Source organism: Rhea americana, unplaced genomic scaffold, assembly GCF_003343005.1.
Source record: "Rhea americana isolate MKP2758 unplaced genomic scaffold, rheAme1 scaffold_2, whole genome shotgun sequence".
In the NCBI taxonomy this organism is placed as follows: Eukaryota; Metazoa; Chordata; class Aves; order Rheiformes; family Rheidae; genus Rhea; species Rhea americana.
In genome coordinates, this window is record NW_028186149.1 from 4,858,202 (window position 1) to 4,879,642 (window position 21,441).

General features: G+C 38.2%; 2 protein-coding genes across 4 annotated transcripts in view; both read right to left on the reverse strand.

Moving 5' to 3' along the window:
• POLR2M (RNA polymerase II subunit M) overlaps positions 1–4,150 on the reverse strand; it is a 10,663-nt gene extending 6,513 nt beyond the window's left edge. Inside the window, exon 1 of the mRNA XM_085303348.1 lies at positions 3,706–4,150. Coding sequence (XP_085159474.1) covers positions 3,706–3,800 — 95 coding nt within the window. The 5' untranslated portion in view covers positions 3,801–4,150. The remainder of the gene's footprint in view (positions 1–3,705) is intronic.
• A 603-nt stretch (positions 4,151–4,753) lies between these two features.
• MYZAP (myocardial zonula adherens protein) overlaps positions 4,754–21,441 on the reverse strand; it is a 39,595-nt gene continuing 22,907 nt past the window's right edge. For 2 of the 3 annotated variants that reach the window (XM_085303345.1, XM_085303347.1), the window contains exons 9-12: positions 20,293–20,398; positions 9,106–9,189; positions 8,581–8,681; positions 6,787–8,145 (exon numbers count right to left, since the gene is read on the reverse strand). In XM_085303345.1, the coding sequence (XP_085159471.1) occupies positions 8,025–8,145; positions 8,581–8,681; positions 9,106–9,189; positions 20,293–20,398 (412 nt within the window). In that variant the 3' untranslated portion in view covers positions 6,787–8,024. Of the gene's footprint in view, positions 6,358–6,786; positions 8,146–8,580; positions 8,682–9,105; positions 9,190–20,292; positions 20,399–21,441 lie in introns of those variants that run through there. The other variant, XM_085303346.1, reaches the window with a different exon arrangement.

The following is a 21,441-nucleotide window of genomic DNA, read 5'->3' on the forward strand; positions in this document are numbered from 1 at the left end:
GCCCGCCGCTTCCGCAGCTTCCCCGGGCCGGGGGCCGCCATCTTACCGGAAGGGACGGCGGGCCGGCAGGGCCGCACTTGGTTGGAAGGCGAAAGGAGGGGGGGAGGTGCGCGCGCGCGAGAGAGAGGAGGCGCGAGCTGCGGCCGTTGGCGGGGCGGGGCGGCGCGGGCTGCGGCCGTTGGCGGAGCGGAGACAGGGGAAAGAAAATCAGTAGAAGCACAAAATGGAGACTCACGGTTGCGGGGGAGGGGGGTGTTACAGGCAGATCCCACCGCCTGGGGACAGCCTGCCTGAGAGGGRTGCGCGGACCGAGAAGCGCGTCCTGTCAGGCCAGGCAGGGAGCAACAGATCGGGAGCGACCGTTAGGTTTCAGCCCCAAGTCAGACAACAGAAAAAGAAGCGCGAAGGGGGGAGTTGAGCAGCGGGCCCCGGGCTGAACGACGCAGGGAGAGGGCACGCGGGGCTCCTCCCTGTTCGGGCGGGCGGGCTGTGGGTGAGATCCGCGGCCTAAAAGCCGGCAGCGGCTGTGCCAGGCCCGTTGACAACGTCGAGTTGTAGCCGCAGGGACCTGAAGGCACCTGAATTAAATTTAAGTCGGATCCCCATAACACAAAATCCCTATTCTAGAAAGTTGACTTCATATTCCAAGAAACATACTTCACATCAGCCTAGGTGTGAGGAGTAGTGCAGAGCAGAGGCAGATTGCTCGTCCTTGGACCTGGCACTCTTGGTAGACTCAGCTGCAAAAGCATACCTTTTTCTTACTTAATTATTTGGGATTTTCATTGATGAAAGCTTTGCTATTTCCAAGTGTTCAAGTAGCTTTCAGCTCAGTATAGATTTAGGATTCAAGGTTTAATTTGCACAGAATAAAGTTTTCTTTATATCGTATTTATGTTTAAACATACTTGTGTATAATACAGAGACAGAATGTGGAAACTCAGACTGTAATATCAGTTTGTTTACTCCAAACTTTCTTAGCTGAAGTGCCAAGAGCTTTAGTAAGTCTATTCCATCTAGTAGTAATAATAATGTCATTAGCCAAATGGTGGTTCCCAGGTGGTAAATCTTGGTCTTTTTAAGTTGATCCCAGTAGAGGATTATTGGCCCAAGTAATAGTAAAGAGACACATTTCTCAGAGATTGTTAAAACAGTTGTTTTATGAACAGGATGAACTGAGGGTCTATCCCGGAGGGATTAGAGGAGGAAGCGTTTTAAAACGTCTGCCCGCCCCTTTGTTTGCTCAGCTGGAAGGTGAATGGAGAGGCTGTGGGCCAGGGGAAATGAGATTAATCAAGTAGGCAGCTACCCATGGAAAAAAATACCATGGCTAGGGTGAGAAAAGCCAAGTTAAGTGAGTGGTTCGAGAGACCATTTCACTGTCGTATGCAGCCTGGATCATCTCCCATGGAAAATCTCTTAGGGGATTTTCCCTAAGAGTTCAGGGGAGAGGAAATCACTGTGAGATTTTCCCAGGAGAAAAACTCACTATTGTAGGACACAGGTTCTAGTCAGCTGAATTGTAGCCTCTGTAATGAAGTCCTGAGTTTCGTTATCTGTGTTAGCATTTCTGTGGCTTGCAAGAAGGAACTCTTTACGCTGCTTTTTAGCCTTTTCCTATGCAGATCGGAGAAAATGGAAAGAAAAATGGAAACTGAGCACTGCTTCTGCCTGTGTGGAAGTGAGAAGTCTAGAAGAAATGATCCTCATTAAACTGCTGTTCTGCAGTTGTGTGATAAAGGTTAATCATGGTTCAACTGCTGTTACTACATGTGCAGAGAAGCAACCCCAGTATTTACAGTGAGTTTCAGTTTATATGCTGAACTGCATAAACACAGCAAAATAGAACAAAAGATAAAGAGAATAAAGTGTCCTAATAACATGACTCCTGGACATCATGATTTAATTGATTGCTCTGTAGCCTTGCTTGGAATATCTTTCACCAAGTCTTCTTTTTTTAAGTTTTGGAATACTATAATCCATTTATGGATAACACACGATTCAAAAATAATGAACAAATTGAACAAATAGCTGAAACTCATCAAGTGCTGGAACAAACATAYTCTTCTTTATGGAAAGATGGGCAGCAGATAATTTAGATACTAATGCTCAGGAACAAAAATTGATTTAACCTTTCTCAGTCAAGGAGCAGAAGTARGGAGCAGTTGTGGGACTGAGGAAAGTTACGTAATTTTAGGCTTTGCTAGTCCTGGGGCCAAATACAGGTTTGTGAGAAAATCCTTAATTGCCACAGTCTGAGCATGAGTAATCACTTTCCAACAATGCCTTCTGCAAGTTTCATCTTAGGACTTTGCGGCTGTTTCTCTTGGGAAACTGATAGAATGTATTTGCAGTGCATAGTGATGCTGCTTTTCTCTAAGAATGCTCTTAGATAGTGGAGCGTGCTTTGCTTCTTGATTAGAATTTATTTTGTATCAGTTTCTTGAATATTTTGATAGCATTCATATGGACTAAGTATATAACAAAATTATCTTTTTATTTCTTATGTAATGGACTTTCCCATGTTCCTCCCTTAGGACATTATCTCAAGAGCTATTATTAGATACTACTTTAATACAAAGTCTGTTTTCTGTCACATATCTAAAGTGAATTATAATTTATTCTAAAATAGCATGTCTGGAATTGTTATGCTATTTAGTTTATTTCTATGACAAATGTCTCAGAGACCGCAAGAAAAGTAAATTATTAGAACAGCAATGGAGAAGAAAATTGGGTACAATAACAATAAAATACATGAAGAAGAGACAAAGCAATCCAAGGCATGACACGGAAACATTTATCTTTGTATAGCGTAGCTGAAAGGAAAGATAGGCGTTCAGATAAATAAGTAACATATTCGGGCATAGATTCTTTTTCATAGCTTACACCAGTTACAGGGCCATCTGTGCAATGGACATCTGTGTCCGAATTTCTAGCATCTGTTTTGTTGATGTCAGTTATCACTAAGGTGATGTATTCTAGTCGCATAACATTTTGGGAGAGGTGGCCATGAAGTACAGCAGGCTGAATTTTTTCATGTGGAAAAAATTCCTATCAGAAGTATTTAAGTTTGACTAAAATTAATTACAACTTTTGAAAATTGAAAATTATTTTTAGCTTTTGAAAACGTGAGCAAATACTTTGTTACATAAATCATTTTCCATTGTCACTTTCTCATTTCTTCCTTCTTAGTTAATACATATCACCCTTCCTTCCTTTCGCTGGGAAACAGGGGAAAGGAGACTTTAGAAAATATGACTGTGAGGGTGGGGAAAATGTATTTTTTTACAGTTTCTTTGTTCCTAATTGGAAATTTTTAGGGGGGGGGGAAATCAAGATGCAAAATAAACCAGCACCAAAATAATAACAAAAAGATTATGAATATTCTGAATGAAAATAAAAGAAAATTTTTTACATCAAAGGAATGCAGCTTTGTAATAGAAATATTTTATTTTTCTTAAAGAACTCCTCCATTAACCTCATTTCTCTCTTAAAAAAGAAGAAACTTCACACTTCAAAGGCAATCCTACGTATCCTTACACCCATCAACGTACTGTTTTAAATTTGGAAAGCAGCTATCAGACTATTGTAACATATCTGTGTGTCACACACCTTTACAGCATATTGTATCCTTGCTGACATTCACTATTACATATTTTGTTTTTAATCCACCAGTCCCTTCTTATTTTCAAAATTTTCACATACCTCAAATTATGGATGATTGCTACCACTTCATCTTGTTTTCCTTCATTTCTTCCAAGTTCTAGTGCTTGAGCTGGGGTGATGAGGGCATAATCCATCAGGGTTCTTGAGCACGTTCCTGCACATACAAATAGCCCCAAGCTTTTGAACAGCTTGCTGAGCAGGAGTGAAATAGCGTGTTAAGTCTCAGCATGTACGTCTCCATTCTGTGGAGCAGATTGTCTCCTGTATGGAGTTATGGGCTTAACAATTTGGAGCGAAGAACTGCTTACCTATGCAGTTCATCTGTCCATGCATAAAAATTTCAAATGTCTGGAAACGGGGATTTAAAGCCTCTCCCCAAAACTTTAGAATATAACTGACAGAAACTTACGTCGTGGAGTTTCGGCATTAAACATCGCTGATCTCAACAAGGTGTTATGAGGGCCTTTTGGCAATCTCTGCTGAATASACATACACAGGAAACCAGTAGATAAGTAAAAACTTCACATTCTTCAGCTAAGCATTACAAACCAGTAACACTGTAATTATCATATTTCAGGGTCCTCTTTTTATTTAGTTGACACATGGTTTGCTTCATTGTGACTGTCTTAAAGATAAATCTCTGTTATCAGTGAATGGGTAGGAACGATCAAAAAAAGATGGGCCACATTCATCTCGCTCCCATTCTGCTGAAAATGAAAGAACATCCCAGGTGTATTTAGATGTTACCTGTGGGACTGCGAGGATGGGTTATTTTGTTTTGTTTTAGGAGAGCTGTGTTGCCATGTTCTTGTTTATCCAATGCAATTGAATTGTTCTTTATTTGAAAAAAAGAGTTCATCTACTTTTGTTACTTGGCTTTGAAAAGAGTCTTTGGTCTTTAACAAGGGAGTGTCTTCCTGTTCTCAAGAGCCTGTCTGCCAAAGGAAACACTGACAAGAACATCAAGGCTCCAGTGTAACCACTTTTGCTTTCATACATGTTTTGAACAAACAAGATTACATATAGTAAGAGTTTACAAGTTTTTAAGGTAAGTTTATTTCTAAATGAGTGTTGACGCAATAAAATATGAAGTTTAAATAGAGTATTTATTGCAATTTATCCTTTTGAAGTCCTACATTCAGGATATATTAAAAGCATACAGTATAATTGCATTATTTATACAGTATATATGAAAACTGTATCCCAAAATACTTTCCAGAAAATCTGGAATAAGTTACAGAAGAACACTTATCACAGTAAAAATGAAGTCATACAACAGACTTAAATATTTAATGCACTTCTTGGGGCCTACCTTTATGGCTTTTATTGATGGCTACAGAAATGTTACTAATTTCCAATGTTATAGTATTTATCAATTCAACTCCAAATTGATAAAATTTATACTGGTATATTACAGTCTTTTCAGTCAGATTTGTCATTACCTATGCTAATTTCATCGCTGATGATTTGACTGGAAAGCTCCATATTCTCGTGTAACATACTCTTATGTAAATACTCTTCCTCTTTTCCTTCACAATTATCAAATTAAGATCAATAATCTAATCAAATTACGTTCATCCAGCTCACTGCATATCAAAATACGCTAAAAAATAGAGCATAGGCTTCAGCCCTTATTTAGTTTAGAAAAAAATATTGTATTCCATCAAATAATTAAGACAGATTTACACAGAAATTTTATAAGAAAGCTGAAAAGTCTTGCTGCAGTCTCTGTAAATTTCTGAGCAGAGGATCATTTTGCAAGTCTCAGAGTTAGGATATCTTGCAATATTTTCAGAAGAAATCCTCAAGAATTTATTAAAAGTAGAATGAACTTCCTTTTGAAGTCTATCAAAACAGCATTTTGATACTTCATCCTCTTCTCTCCTGCCAAACACTCAGCCCTTCACAATCATTAAGTTCCATTTTCTCAATTTTGGTCAAAGCCAGAAAGAAGGATAAGAATTTCTAGTTATTTAAACTTTTCAGTTAACATTCGTTACAAATCACACACATTTCAGCTTATCTATAAATTTAGCCATTATCTATTCACCTTAAATTTGACAGAACGTTTCAGAAACCATGGTCGAGAATTAAACCCCCAAAGACAACAGGATTATTCTTGCACATAGGATGGCAAAAGGGATTATGTATGAAATGATGTTGTATCTCTAATGGACATCAGCATGGTCAATTGGGATTAGCCTTCAGTTTCTTTCTCTTTAAAAACAGATTTGTCTTAGTATTTGCTGTTAGCAAACACTAGAGGGAGATAAGATCACACATGCACAAGGCTTGTGCCTGAAATTTGAGTTGCATCATTCCATCATCTTTTGGGCTCATCAATATATACTTCCGCTTGAAATGTTTTTCCCATTTAGAGTTTCACTTCGTGATCTCAATTGTTCATAATTAACCAGCATTTCAGAACCTTGTTGAGCAAACTCAGTCTCTCAAATCCACTCAAGCATCAAAACTTCATTCAAGGAAAAATACTCCATGCAAGATTAGGACTAGAGCTTCGCCACATCTCAGATGCTTCTATGTTTTTGGTATTCAGGTGGAAGAGAGTTCCTCTGCTTTGCATAATGAGAGGACTGTCTGAAGGACTGCTTTTACAGATAGCAGAATTCCTTATTCTCAGGGACTTTCTTGTCAAGCCATATCCCACTATAAAAGTTCTGCACCTCTTCTCTGGAAGAAGCAATTTAAGTGAATACGTGGTATTATTTCTGTTCACTAATGTGACAGCTGGGGGGACTTCTTTGCCCTTCTGATGTCTATGAGCTCTTTCTCAGACCCTCATTGCACCCAAAATAAACATGTTTTCCTGTTAGCACTATTAGTATTGAGATGATACATTTTAGAATTATTCTTTTAAAAAGAAACATTGAGCAGATGTTAGCATTTACAGCTTCTATATCGGTGGAAATTACAGGCTTCTGTCAAACAGTAGTTAAGTTACCCTTTTGTTAATGGTTTTCGCTGCAGTATTTCTCAACAATCCACAATGTTATGTATGACTTTTTAGAAAGAATGAACATTTTAAGCTTTTAGGATTTGAACAGTATCTGAGGGGGAAAAAAATGTAGCTTAGGTGTAAAATGGATAATGATACGATCATAAAGGCTAGGGAAGCTTGAGCTTCCCATTTTATTCTGTTCATATTTTGATTACATCAAGCAATTCATGTTCCTGCAAGGTACTCATTCCAGATCACAACAACCTGCAGTCCAGGCTTCTTTATTTAAATAGCATAGTTAGAGGATAAACAATTTTCTCTATCAAATTCAGAAAAACATGAAATCCTGCAAGAGTAAGTTTGGGATTATGAAGTGAATATTACTATTTTAAACACAACTCTATTGAGTTTGAGTTTGAACAGGCAGTACTGAATTTAAGAACTTGCACTGGAATGGAGACAAAAGCAATCACACTGTGAAACCCTGTGGCAATGTGAGTGCCTTCTAGGATGAACATTCAATGAAAGAACAGTGTTAATGATACAAAACGTGAGTTGTTTGCTTTTTAGAGCAGTAACTAGTAACAAAACAAAACAAAAAAAATCCCTTCACTTATGTTAACAGAACTACAAGGAAGTACTTCCAACTAATTTTAGTTCACTAAAACTGAGAAATCAAAACAGAAGGTAAGAAATACCCTATATATTAAAAGAAGTTCAGTAACAGAGGCAGTAGTTCCTGCTGGTACATAGAAGTTAGGGATAAGATTAAGTGTTCTGGAAGAAACAGTACTCATAATCCTTATTCAGATGAGAGAGTAACCAGCATTCTCTCCATTCCTGGAGAGCAGCTGCAGGTGCATCTCTTGCTCCCAGCGAAAGGACACTGGTTATTAGTGGGCCTCTCACAGGTGACCAGAGCCCCAGCTACAGCAGGTCCCTGTGACAGAGGCGAAGAGCCCTCACGCTGTGTACACGGACAAGAGGGGAGCTGCCCTTTGCCAGGATACTTTCAGATTCTGCTACTAGTAGCATTGAAAATAAAACTTATTAGAGCTTCATTGTACAAATAGAATTACAATACAATTGAAGAAAAAAACCTGTACAACTATACAACTCCTTCCTTGCTAGTATTTGAAATGACACATTGCACTGCAGAGCTTCTCTCAAAAGAAGCAATATTGACTGCTGTTTCACTCGTCCCGTTTCTTCCACATTCTCCTCACAGTTAATGTCAGTAATAACTTCAGATATGAAGTTACTAAAAAGCTGCTTTCAGGATAAATTTAGCAAGACTCCATGCTGCTGTTCTTCTCTATGGCTTGATAAAATTTATCTAACCAAGCTGCAAAGGCGCAAGATATTTGTTTATATTTAGAAAGCACGTTGACTTGAATGTTCAAGATGTACTGTTCTTCGTGCTAAACTCCAACACTCTCTTGAATGGGGTGTATGTCCTCACTGGCCTTGCACTTTCAGGAGATCTTCTGTCCTCAATACTTGTACTGTTAGTAGTTGTACTGTTAAGGAGACAAGAAGCTTATAGAGTTTAGTGTTAGAGTATCAGACAGCTGGGCTGGATGTGCCACTGAAATAAATTTTTGTTATTGACAGGCTAAAGTTAAGCTTTTAGGCCTATGTTCTATATTTATTTATTTTAAATGCCACAAAGAATACTTGGTAAAAGCTGTGGCCGATACTGACAAGTTTAGATGCAGGCATCAGCTGGAGCTCATACTGGAACGGATAGCTAGGACTAAGAGTCCTGCACCAATAAAGACAGCAATGTTACATTTAAGAACACAATTAATTGTGAGGTATAATTACATAAAAAAAATAAGCTGCATAAATGTCAAAGATAAATCTCAAAAACAGGAAAAAAAATAAGCAGAGGCAGCACCAACAAAAGACACTGTGAGTAAGTTTGCTATGAACAAGTAGAAAAACTGAATTACCTGAATGGAAGATCACATCCTACTCCAGTATCTCTGGTTTCTATATTGGTCTTTGGTTGGTTTTCCATTAAATAGTCCAATTTATCTTGTAATTCTTTGTTCTGGAAAAGAGTAATTTTCAACACAAGCTTGTTTTATTTAAATAACAATTAAAATAAGAAAATATCACAGCAATTGGCTTTTCTCCATAAGAAATAATGTAAACATTTTTATTAAGAAACTAAGAATCCTTGCTTTTGGGAAGAAATGTAAACCAAACCAACAGTCTTTCTTCAGAAGCCTCTGTTTTAAGTACTTAAAATACTGTTATAAAATTATACATTAAGAAAACTAGCATGTGTACTAAGTCTTTGTATTACATACCTTCCTTATGTGATTGATGTCATAAGTTTGATTTCCATACTGAATAACAGTAAATGTATGTTGTAAATACCCGTCCGGATAACATCAGACAGCATCAAATTCACCTTTAAGGGTTTTCATAAAATAAACAAAATAATATAGACTTATAAAGTAATGCCTTACCTCACATTCTAAGAAAGAGATTTTTTCTAAAAGCTGTATTATAAATAATTCCTTTTCTTTTACTTTCTTCCTTAGCATTTCAATCTGTGGAGAAAAATAAAACAATCATTTTGCTCTCAGTGTCAAATGGTGTCTAGTTAGTAATTTTTCCAGATGTATTTTAATCCACCTTCCTTGATCAAGCCATTTCAAGTCAGAAGACTTGAAAGACATCAGAAGACAGGACTCTTTCCCTTGTGGAAGTCCCTGGGAATGTGCCTCTTTCAACTGAGGTCCCAAAATGTCACCAGCTAAACCCCTTTCCCTGGGAACTGCCCCATGCCAGCTCTTAAACTAGGCAGAGCCCAGCTGTCTTCTGCTTTACCACACACTGCATTTGTTAAGATAGTTATCTCTACAATTCATTAAAATATATCAGAGTAAACTAAGATACAAAAAGCTTATGATCTTAAGCCTGAAAGCAGGAATAAAAGCAAACCAAGCTGGTGAATGGATGGCCCACAACACAAATGGAACGTCAGCCTGCCAGGCGCTGCCTTTAACAAAGCCACTGTCACTATATATATATATATATATATATATATATATGTGTGTGTATATATATATATCTATATCTATCTATCTATATATATATGAAGAAAAGAACGCGCACCCTAAAGCTATGTTAAATGAGGAAAGAATGTTACTCAAATTGCCTCTAAGGACTAGAAAAGCGTGTACGCCACACATTCTTTCAGTTTTGGGTGGTATGTCAACAATGACATTAGATCTATACCCAGAGCTTTTTCTCACAAGAAAAATATAAAAATACCCACATGTAATAAAAGATAGGTATTCTCTATAAAGTTTCACATAAACGAGGTGGCCTTATTTTATCAGGTTACTGTTCAGCTGTGAGCTTCATTGACACAATTTTTAGGTAAAAGTGTTCAGTAAAATGTAGTTTAGTGGACTTTTACTTAAAGTGATTTCATTCTATAGAATAGCCAAACTGAGATCAAGCAAAGCTCCAAATACATTCTTTTTTTCTGGCAGTCTTTGCATTACATTGATGCACAAGAAAGATGGGCCATTTCCAAATGCTTGGTCAAATTTCCCATCTGCTCTTGCCAATTACTTCTTAATTCTAAATATTTTTAATCAATCTTGTGAAAGCCTATTAACAAAACCTTTCAAAACCACCAACGTAAATCTTTTCAGTGTATCTGGAAACAATGATCATTAGGAATATTCACACCTTGCTAAAAGAAAATGAGAATTCAGAGATACTCAAAAGTACAAAAATGAAAACAATAGTATTGCTATCACACCCTGTTTCCCCCTCCAAATGTATTGCAAGGTATCAAGAAGATTGCAACCAAAGTACAAAAAAAGCTGGAGCAAAACAGATGTATAAATTAAACCAACGAATGAAAAGTTATAAAACTACCAACTCAGCTTTAATTCACAGTCTTCATGATTTCAATTATCATGTATTATTTGACACTATAATCAATTGGCCATATCATCCAAAGCTGTTACCATTTCTGTTTTTGTATCATAGAAATACAAAGCTTGTAGCATATGCAGAACCATGGAACATATTTAAATCTCTGTGTTTAATTACAGCTACATTTAGTGGTATGGCTAGATTAAGTTTGCTACATCTTTGTTACAAGTAGTTAAATCTTGTCAGTAAATTCCACCTGGAAAAAGATAAGTTGTTGTTCTTGGGTTTTCAGGTGGGTCTTCTCTGGTAATACTCTGTTCTCGCATGCACTCTAGGAAGCATCTGAACACCAGTAATCGGGATGCTCGCAGAGAGCAGAAGACTGAAGCCAGGTACAGCTACGTGATCAGCACGTTCTGCCATTGCCAAMGTCCATTCCTGTTACTGAAGCTAACATACCTCATCAGCTGCCCGTCCTGCTTTTTTAGATCAAACACAAATATTTGTTATGAAATTAGGCACTAAATGCAAGGCCAAATTCTTTCATTTCATAAAAATTTAACGTAAGTTATACTCACCCTATGATACAAAGGGTTTAAGAAAACAGTAAACTAAACTGTGACAGGAACCATTCGGTTTACCTATATTATGTATAAATAGATTTAGTCTAAGTTACAGTTAAACTCATATCTGTTTATTCTTCACGTTGCACACAGAGACACAAACTCCGTATGGGTGTTTCTGAATGACTTTAACTAGAATAGTCTGATGGCAAAAACGAATGTGGATGCCTTAAAGTCTAGTGGACAAGCCAAATGGGAAGACTTTGACAAACAGCTTCCTCCCTTCCCAAACACAAACCTCGCCTCCAAAAAGACATTTTGCAATTTGGCAGGCATGTTACTACTTTTAATGTTTTTTTTTTTTGAGAATCATCTACGGACTAATAGACTGAACCATACACAACAGTACTCCCTGACGCCTTTTAACACGTTTTCATAACATCAGTCGGAACCTATTAAATTTTTCTACTTTGTCCTTCTGGAGAGTTATGACAGAATTTTAAAATAAACCTTCTCTACTACAACATGAGGAAGCAAAAGTTGTACTATATCGTCACATGCACAACAAAGTTACAGAAAGCTTTAAACCTACCCACAGGCTTGGTGTGGACAACACATCCCATCAGAGTTGTTTACTACATAAAAGTTTACTTACTGGATTAAGGATTTGAATATACATCATTTTATGCCATTAGTTTAGGGAAGACCAGGTGTAATCAAACCTGATTTGATTACTTTTCAAGGGAATATGCTACTTGCTTACACGAAAGCAGGCAAAATAGGAATAACTTTGGTGAATTAAGTCATTTATTATATTAAATGAAATGAAATCTTAATTCAGTACATTTGCCTAAGTCACACTGCATGAAGTAAAACTGCAATGTTCTCCTTTGAGAAAGGAAAGTAACAAAGACACTGGCTTGTGACGCTGGTATCAGGCAAAACATTTCAAAAACAAAATTAATGCCTTTCAACTTTACACTATTTCAAATTTTCCATAAAAATATTTGTAATGGCAAACTAATCTAAAAAAATAATACTTAAGCACCACACACACACACGTATTGCACAAATACAAGTCTGGAGAGGTCTTTGTTCCAAGAGCAAAAGAACTAGCTAGTGATAGAGCAGATTTTGACTTTTGGTTGAATACAAGGTAAAGAAAAAGAGGAGAAGCAAGGCGAGTCAAATGCTATAATGAGTTGAGGGMCCAGGCGGTAGCCAGAGCAGTCTAGTGTCAGACACAATAGCGTGACCCAGAGAATCTCAAATTCCTTGAACTGACTCTTGGATCTGAGTCAYTTCTGGACTGACTGAAGACCAAAATCATCACCAAGATGTTATAATATTTCCTTTGGACAAAGCCCAAAGGCCTATAATCCACCTCAGCTTTGCTGTGTCTGCAGACTTTAGTACTTCATTTCATTGCTGACTCAGCAACCTGCTCCCAAATCTGGCTTTTGTGCGATTGCACTCTCAGATTTCTCTGCCATTTCCTCTGAGCACTATTTGGGGCATATCCTTCGAATTCTCCTCTGCCAGCCTGCCCTACAAGGGCCCAGACAGGCTTTTCCTAGCACTGATCTCTTCTCCTGCCTTGTATCTTTGGAATCACGAGCCATTGCTTTTCCTCCAAGCTTCTACCAGCACTTTCACAATCTTCTCACACATATTAGGCAATCAAACAAAACTGACAACCTGCTCAGCAATATGATAGACATTAATGGCCCACTCATTCCCTTGAGGACAGCTGCCCTGACAGCAGCACTGAGTTTAGCAATTCTGAGCCACATCAGCAGCCTGGTTTGCCATATTCCTCATCCTGTACTGATTACACCTGCAATTCCCCCTTCTGCTGGAGGGCAGATGACTATTCCMGAAACTGGGTAGTAAGAGCAGCAAGGCCAAATTGTCACCCATTTGGTCTGTCAGCGACCAAAAGGCATCACATGCTTTTTGGCCACGCCAGGGCTGAGGAGCAGAGCCTACTCCCAACAGTGCCACGTAGACAGGAGTGATGACTTCCCTGGCTCCATCGCTCAGCTTGCACCTGCTGCTCAGGACCTCTCCGCCTGCCGACAGGCCAGCGTGGCTGGGAGCCCTGAGGCCACCCTGCTTCATGCCGCAACACTAGGCTGCCTGAAGGAAAAGGTGCCTGATCTTCCTCAGCCACAGGCAGAGCCATGAAATCTCCAGCCAACCATGCTGGGTGTGCAGCTGCCGTTGCACAAATACCACAGCGTCTAACGATGCAGTTCGGGACATGAGGCCCCACATGCAGCAGGAATCATCCTGAATTTACTCACTTGTTCAGGCTTAATAAGGCTGCAATACTTCTTTTCAAGCCCTCTCATTCTTGTCACTGGCCTACTGTTGACCTTCACTGTACTTTTGCCTCTGTTTTAAAGTTCAAGATCATCTCTCGCAAACTCTTTCTACCTCCAGATTATCACCTTATTTTGCAGTATCTCCCAGATAATTCAGCTCCTATTGCCCATCCCCTTAGTGAAGATAGGTCTCTTTCTCACAGCTGTACCTTATACGGTCTGCAATAAGTCTCCTGAAATACAAGACTGCCACGGTACTCACATGGACTGCATAAATAATTCTGGGAATAGTTGAACTTCTGAATGTCTCTTGCTCTACTAACCAAACAAACTTTGTTTCAATAAATATTGAAAGCTGGATGTGCAAGTCAAGAGCATTAAACTGACTTCACGATAGACTCTCTGAGAACAGTCAAGAAGAGAATTGTGAGACCTAAAAGAAATACAGAGTCTTTCTCTAAAGAAATGCTGGAGAATGAGAAGTGTTATCAGAAGGGAAATCAAGACAATTACAAAGTAATAACAGCAGAAAGAAATACAGTCTTAAAAGAGAATGAAAAGTTGTGCCCAACTGTAAAGCTTTCATAAGGAAAGTGAAATAGCAAGCTTTATTTTATTCTGTCTATTCAATCACAGTGCTGGAGGCTTGAAATACACATTGATCCATTGAATTGAAACAGATCCARCTGTTACATAAACTCAGCCAACATTTACCTCTTGCTGTTATCATCCATTACTTTAAAATATTTATCAGAACATGACACTTAATATACTTAAGTATTATATATTATTCAAGTATTATGTATTTTCCTTATTCATCTACCATTAATGGATCTGATATCTGTAATACTGATACACAGACATGAACAAACTGGTCATAAATATGACTAAACACAGGACAAACACTTATTACATTATACAAAACAAGACAGACAAGATATTACAACATCAGCCTGAACTCTCAGACACAGCTGCTGTACAGGGAAAACAAGATTTTACTACAAAGTCCACTGTTTCATTGGACCTTAAGTGGTGCTTATTACAGCCTAGAAAACAGTGTTGAAATTTCTTCAAGTGTATAATAAAGTAGGTAGGAATGAGCATCTTTTCCTTTTAATCCCAATTAAACTGCTTCAGTCATCCCTCAATACTTTTGTTCTAGCATTTTAAAACTCCTATTGCCTATAAAGAAAAAGTGGCAAGTTAGTAACTGATTTAAGTTATTGAACTAACTTGAGAGCTTCCTAAGCTAGTGAGCTACATGAATCAGTGTTTGATGCGTGTCTGTTGTTAAAGCAGGCCCATAGGGCCTAGATGTTCTGATGGGTTATAAACATCTGCACACTCGCTAACAGTTCAACCCACCTTATTAAGAGCTACCTTAGTAATGTGCAAGTCTTCCAATTAATGACTTGGCCAGGAAATCCCCAGCTGAGAAAGCTAATGCTATGCATGTAGAAACACTCTCCCCAAACACCAGCAGTGATTCTATTTTTGCCAATAGATAAGCAATGCATTGCATTGCTCAAGTCCACCRAGACAGTCCAAAACATGTCGGATTTTTGGGGCTGGGGATGGTATTCATGTGCTGCCATTTATCTTTGGCATCTGTCACTGATCTTCTCATCTTCTCTGTTTCTGTGTGGCTTCTTTTGCTTGAACTAAAATTGAAACTGTATCTCCATATTAAGACTGGAATATTTTGCAATGCATCTGGAGCTGGAGTATCTTGACAGATAAATTTTCAGCTGGTTAATTCTTTGATGGGAAAATTTCTTCTTTATTCCTATTTGTGCAGTACAAAGGATCTTCTGTATGTGGGATACCATTTGCTTGTTAGCAGGCAATATATAAACTTTCATGCAAGTGTCTTCCACAACAGAACAGGACACAGCTTCTCTCTGGTGTTTGGTCACCATTTATTATCCAAAGAATCTGAGACTAAAGGTGGAGAACAGCTCATGGGCCATGACCTAGAGACAGTTCAATTCAGTAGTTAGGGGAATTTCATGTGAAATCCGAGTTCTGTAAATAATTTCTTGCCATGGAATCAAATACGCTTTTCCCCTTTCAGTCCCTTTCAGAACAGCTCCTTACATCTGCATCTACCCACTAGCCTTTCTTACAAGTGTAAATGTTTGTTTTCTTCCCTCTCCTGCTTCTTAGCAATAAAACAGTATTACATATAAGCTTTTTGTGCCATGAAAATGTGATCTACTTCTGTCGCACAAACTTCAAAACTAAAGCTGTCTTAAATCTTTCCAGGTTTGGAATGGAGATCAAGTCAGGAAATACTTATGTTGCTGATTTAAATTTTGTATTTCTTTTGAAGTTTTTCAGCATTGTCTTACACTAAACTGTCTCCCGTCTCCTACACTGGTACAGACTGATAAACAGGTGACCAAATGGAATAGATTAAAGAGCAAGTTTTCACTCATCTATCTGAATAACAGCAATTTCAACCCCTAAGGAAACAACATGGTAGTAGCTTCCCACATCCTCCCATAGTGCCTCTTTATTTGCATCTGCCTGCCCAAACAAGTCTCTGCTCTTGAGCCTCCTCGGTGGAAGGCTTGAAGCCTGGGTCCTTCCACCTTTCACACTCAGTCCCACTGCAGGCTCTGCCTCTGACCAAACAGGCTTCTTCCTGAGCTGCCTCAGAAAGCCTGTCGCTGCCCTGCTGCACTTTAAGATGGCTGCAAAGGAGAGCAAAAAGAAGAGAAACTAACCAAGTGAGTCTACCATTATTAATGCTCACAGACTCCACCACTGAGCTCTGGGTAATCCACTCTGTCTCTTCTCACTCTTTCTGAAAGCCAGAAAACACAGCTTGGGTTTCTGCACACCTGCCAATGCAGGTCCTTCACTTCCAACCATCAGCACTCCATGTGAAATGTCCTGCACTAAGCTGGGAACAAATGGGTTCATTTAACAAACAAGTTCAACACTGAGAAAAATCTGTYCATCTTAAATTATCTGTAATGATAGCATCAGGCTGTAAGACTGTGCAGGAGGACCTTCTGGTTAGCTGCTCTTCTAACCAGCTGCAATCTCAGCTCCCACAGTGGAGAATCCTATGTGGCTCTAAAATTGTTGTGCCTGGGATTWAATACACAAAGATATCCAAGGTCACAGATTTCAGCAAACTTATTTAATCATTTATTTTCTTATGAAAGTTATCTTCTATAACTGGTCTGCCTAGGCCAAGTTGAAAGGGGTTCTGTCAGTGCCTGAAAGGGAAGCTTTTATTTTCATAGAGGAATTTAGAAGCAAATGATTTCTTGGCTAAGGAGAATAAGCACTCTCAACTGTGACACCCCTCCCTACTTGGGCTTGATTCCACTCAAAGCAGGTGGCAAATCTATTGCTTTCAATTCCAACAAGATGGATCCTTTGAAGAGGAAGCCTTTAATACTCTTTTCCTCCATGGCTTCCTACATTCGGTGCTCTCTGCCAGCTTCCCCTTTCATGCACGCCTATGTTAGGACTGCAGCCTTTATCTTATTTTTAAATGCCATCAAAACCAGCGATGGTAGTGTTARAACTACCCAGTGCACCACAAGACTCCACTGAAAAGCATCTTTTTCATTTCCTTCTGACTACTTACTGTTCCCTTCGAGATGCCTCATATCTGTCACTTGCAAATGATCCATCATCTTTCCCTAAAAATGGCCTGAACAGCAATCTATTTTGTGAATTTTCAGCCACAAAACACTTCTCTGTACTTCTTCACCTTTGAGAGTTCTCCATATGATTTTGAAGCAGCATATCTTGTTTGTTCAGCAGCCCTTACAAATGAGGTTCATTGCTGCTGCTGCACTTTATTTAAATTGGAGATGCTAACAGCATAAACTTGTGGTTTACACTGAAAGAATAAACTGCCATTTACACTTCAAATCTGTATCTGAACATACTAAGATGAAAACTTTTACTAAATAAAGCTCATCCTGTAGTCAAGTAAGCAGATGCTGGCCCATTGTTCTTACCTGGTTCATATAGCATGTTTTGGTTCAGCTTCTGACAAAAGCACTGCTGATAATTTTGACTATTTACATTCTTTCCACTGCTGTTACGGGTTTTCAAGGTTAGCCTGTTCTCAGCCTGTTCTCATGCACAGGGAAGGTAAGCAAAGCAGGCTTCCCAGATGCTTTGGTCATTCTTTCTCAGTKACATTATTTAAATACAAATTATTGATCATTGTAGTACCTTCAGAAACCTTAAGATAAAACATAACTTTATAGATTCCAGCTATTGTCACGGTAATGAGTAACAYAGCATTTCTGTGACTTTTCTAGATACTCCTAGCCATTAAACTCTGCATTAGATTAAATTTAATGCAGAGAGATGCAAGTTCAAATATTCTATGTCAAACACATTTTCTGGGATTTAAGTAATAGCACAATTCCAAAATCTTCCCCATTTACTATATAATGTATATTTTAGTGATACTGCTCACTAGTTTTTAATTTTCCTCCAGAACAGTGTCTTCAGAGCACATTCCCTTTCAATATCCTAGCTTTCAAGTAGTATTTTTGGTGCTGATCTCTCAGCATCTGCAGCATAGTAAGTGATGCTGAAAGTCAGCCTAAGAATTCAGTTCCTTACTTGCACAAGAGGCACAACAGCATGACAAAAACGTGCATGGATATCTCAGTTATTTAAAGGGATGCACATCTGCAATGCTCTTTAACTTCTGCATAGTGGACAGCTGCTCCATTTTGTACCTAGACAGAGGTGCTATTTGTAGGCTTTTAATTAAAGAGTTCAGTTTAACATAGAGCATGCAATTAACACTGTAGAAATTTTGTGAAAGGGTATTACAAACACCATGGATAGCACAAAATAAAAACCACAAAGGGCCTAATGTGTTTTGCAATGTCTAACCTGATCAAACCTCTACTACAGGAGTCATCAGTTTACTACAGGAGTCATCAGTTAGCTCACTAGTCAAGACATAGGTATTGTTACAGGTGTATGTGTAGCTCTTAAGGAAACTAATTAAAAAGAAAAACTAAAATATACACAGACTAAAAGAGAAAAATATAGTCCTTCAGCTACACAGCAGTAAAAGATTTCTAGAGATTGAATTAATATTGAAAATCCTGTAGTCAGACATCAGCTATAAGTAAACATCCTTGAAAGTTAATCATCTTGTATTCTACTCTTTAAAATAACTAAATATATGAAAAGGTTTGCTGTGCAGATGAAGGCACTAATAGAGATATACTACAAGGAATCAGCAAGCTAAACTCACTCATTATAACTGATATTTATGAAATAAAAGTCATTAGCTCAATCTTTATGCATGCTTTTGCCAAAACATTTCCTGGAACATAAAGTATTTGTTATACCAACTCTGTCCACTAGAGGTCGAGTTATACTGAGCAGTTTACTATGCATCTGGCAATAMAGAACAAAGTTTAGGCCATCATCCTCATATTATCAGAATAACTTGGTTTGCACCATGACAAGTCCTCTAGTACTTTTATTAAATATATATATACATATATATATAGCCCATAAAGCAATGGTTGGCTCATGCAGACATGAAACAGACTCTGCATAAAATATTTGTTCTAGTAATCCATTACTTAGAGACTGGATTATTAGATTGGAGAAGGATTCCTTARTAGAATATTGTGGTATAAAGACTGTCAGCTGAGTTTTAGAATACCTGCCATGTTGCTTGAAAATTGTGAAAATGGCAAGCTGGACTAGAAACAAAACCTTAAGTCTTCTTACAGTCCTCTGTACAAGGGATATGACAGACAAATTTTAACACCAAAGGATAGATGATTTTAAGTTACTTTTGCATCCCACTTTTTTCTCTGCTCAGTTTTGCATCCCTCTGCACATTAGACAGGATCCCTTAGGATCACATATCCAGTTATACAGCAGGACTACATCAGAGTCTTACAGYGAACTTATAAATGGGATAGATATGGGTAAAAAAAATATTATACCACCTTGACAAAAAAAATGAAAGAACTCCATGTCTAATTAGAAATTCTATATAGCAAATCATTAAGCACAAACATATAAATTGAGAAAGAATGCCTTAGATTATAATCAGTTCCAAATATTTGGTATTGTGAATATTTGATATCCAAACACAAATGAAACTCAACCCTTCCCAAAGGTATGTCACTAATGCCTACCATCTCTGCAGTCTCAGTATAATAGTGATGTCCATCTGCTTTGTGAAGCTTTAAATTAAACTTAATCTACCTATTTCCCATACAACACTTTTTCTCTGGATACAGAGAAAAGTTTGCAATCACTGTTGGAACAGCTCCTTGGCATACAGGTGGCCAGGAAGTTGAAGCTGCTTTGCATAAGAAAGCTGCTTAAAACTTTATGGAAAACTAGATCAGGAAAGCACAAGAGTGGTGAAAAAGTGCCTTYGCCCTTCTATTTCTGTGAAGAGTCACAYTAAATAATAATAATAATAATAATAAAACAGTAGCTAATGCCTGAAATGGAAGTGCTTTTGTACAAGAAGGAAATGAATCTATTTTGCTTACTACTTCCACCCCTAATGACTAGTCTGCATTGTTTCTTCAGTTACTCTCTGAATACTTCGAATTAAGTTATATTTCCTGAACTACCATAAAGAGCTCCAGAATTAGAGTTACCCTAAAGATCACAATATATAACCTAAAATAGTGGTTATATAAACTGATTAAATTGCTTTCATCTATTCTTTCTGCTTCACTAGGTCCAGACGCTTAATTCATCTTCTATTGCCTCTTGTAACTATGGTGGCATAGGGAAGTTGCACACAGCACACAGCTCTCTTTGGGTTACGTACTACAAGAATTAGCATCCCCCAAAGACTCAAAATRCATCTTCTTTTACAAGATCTCACCTCCTCAACCATGTGCTTGACTTTCTTCTGTTGGCAGTGGACCATATCATCCAGATGTTTGATTCGCTCCCTTAAGCTAGCTGCTACCTCCTCCAGATGCTGTGACCTAGCAGAAGATGGAAAAATTAGGCACCTTAAGTGGGGAGCTATCCAGTCTAAGCAAAACAAGAACAACCCCCACTATCTCACCGTGAATCAGGAAGACTAGGTCAAGAGGTATCTCACTACACAAGCCAAATTCCAATAAGAGATGTCACTTTTATTTGTCTAAAGTACATTTTAATGGCAATCTTTCAGTCAAAGCAGCTGTCCCCACCCAAGTTAGCTCACCTTTGTCTTACATACTGGCACGCTTACTCACAGCCTGAAGTGCTGACAATTAAACTACGTAAAAAGCTCATCTCCTTGAGATGTCTGTTTTTCCTTGAAGTGAAAGGCATTTAGACAAGTAGATCTCTATTACTAGAAAGGCACACCGATCCTGACCTATTACTGCCTGCAAACTTTTGGGAAGTACATTCTAAATAATCAGGAAGTGCATCTGCTGGTGTTCTTTTAAGTGCTTTCCAACTCCRGAGCAGCCTTGGATCAAGAATTTGGTGGCAGTTGCCAACAGCTACAGAACACTAACTGGAATAGTATTAACTCATCAACAGTCAGCAGTAATTGCTGTGAATGTTTTAACTTTGCATGTGCRAATCTGTAGATAGACTCTGGATTTCTTCAAATCTACTTTACACAATATTTGAATACCCACAAGATTCCTGCCACAAGCTAATTTGGCAGCCTGCCAAAGAAGTAGTTTTAGGATATGCAAAGGAACACAAGGCAAGGTTCTTAATACGTTTTTGGCACATTGGCCATGAGAGCCTGCACTTTTATCTGAATGCACAATTCCTGGAATTATTAAAAGAAAGCAGTCTCTTGCCTGTAAAAATAAACTCCTGTGTTTCTAGGTTTGAGTCTAAACAGAATTTGAGAAGTGGAGGAGGGGAATCAAAAACAAAAAAGCTTTTTCATCTTATTCTGTGAGCAGCAGATGAAAGTGCTGAAGCTGCAAACAGAACAACCATTTTAAGGCGAAGCAGCAGATGGCAAACTGTATGACACAGTTCTAATGAATGACTGAATTGTACGCTGTTCCCCCCA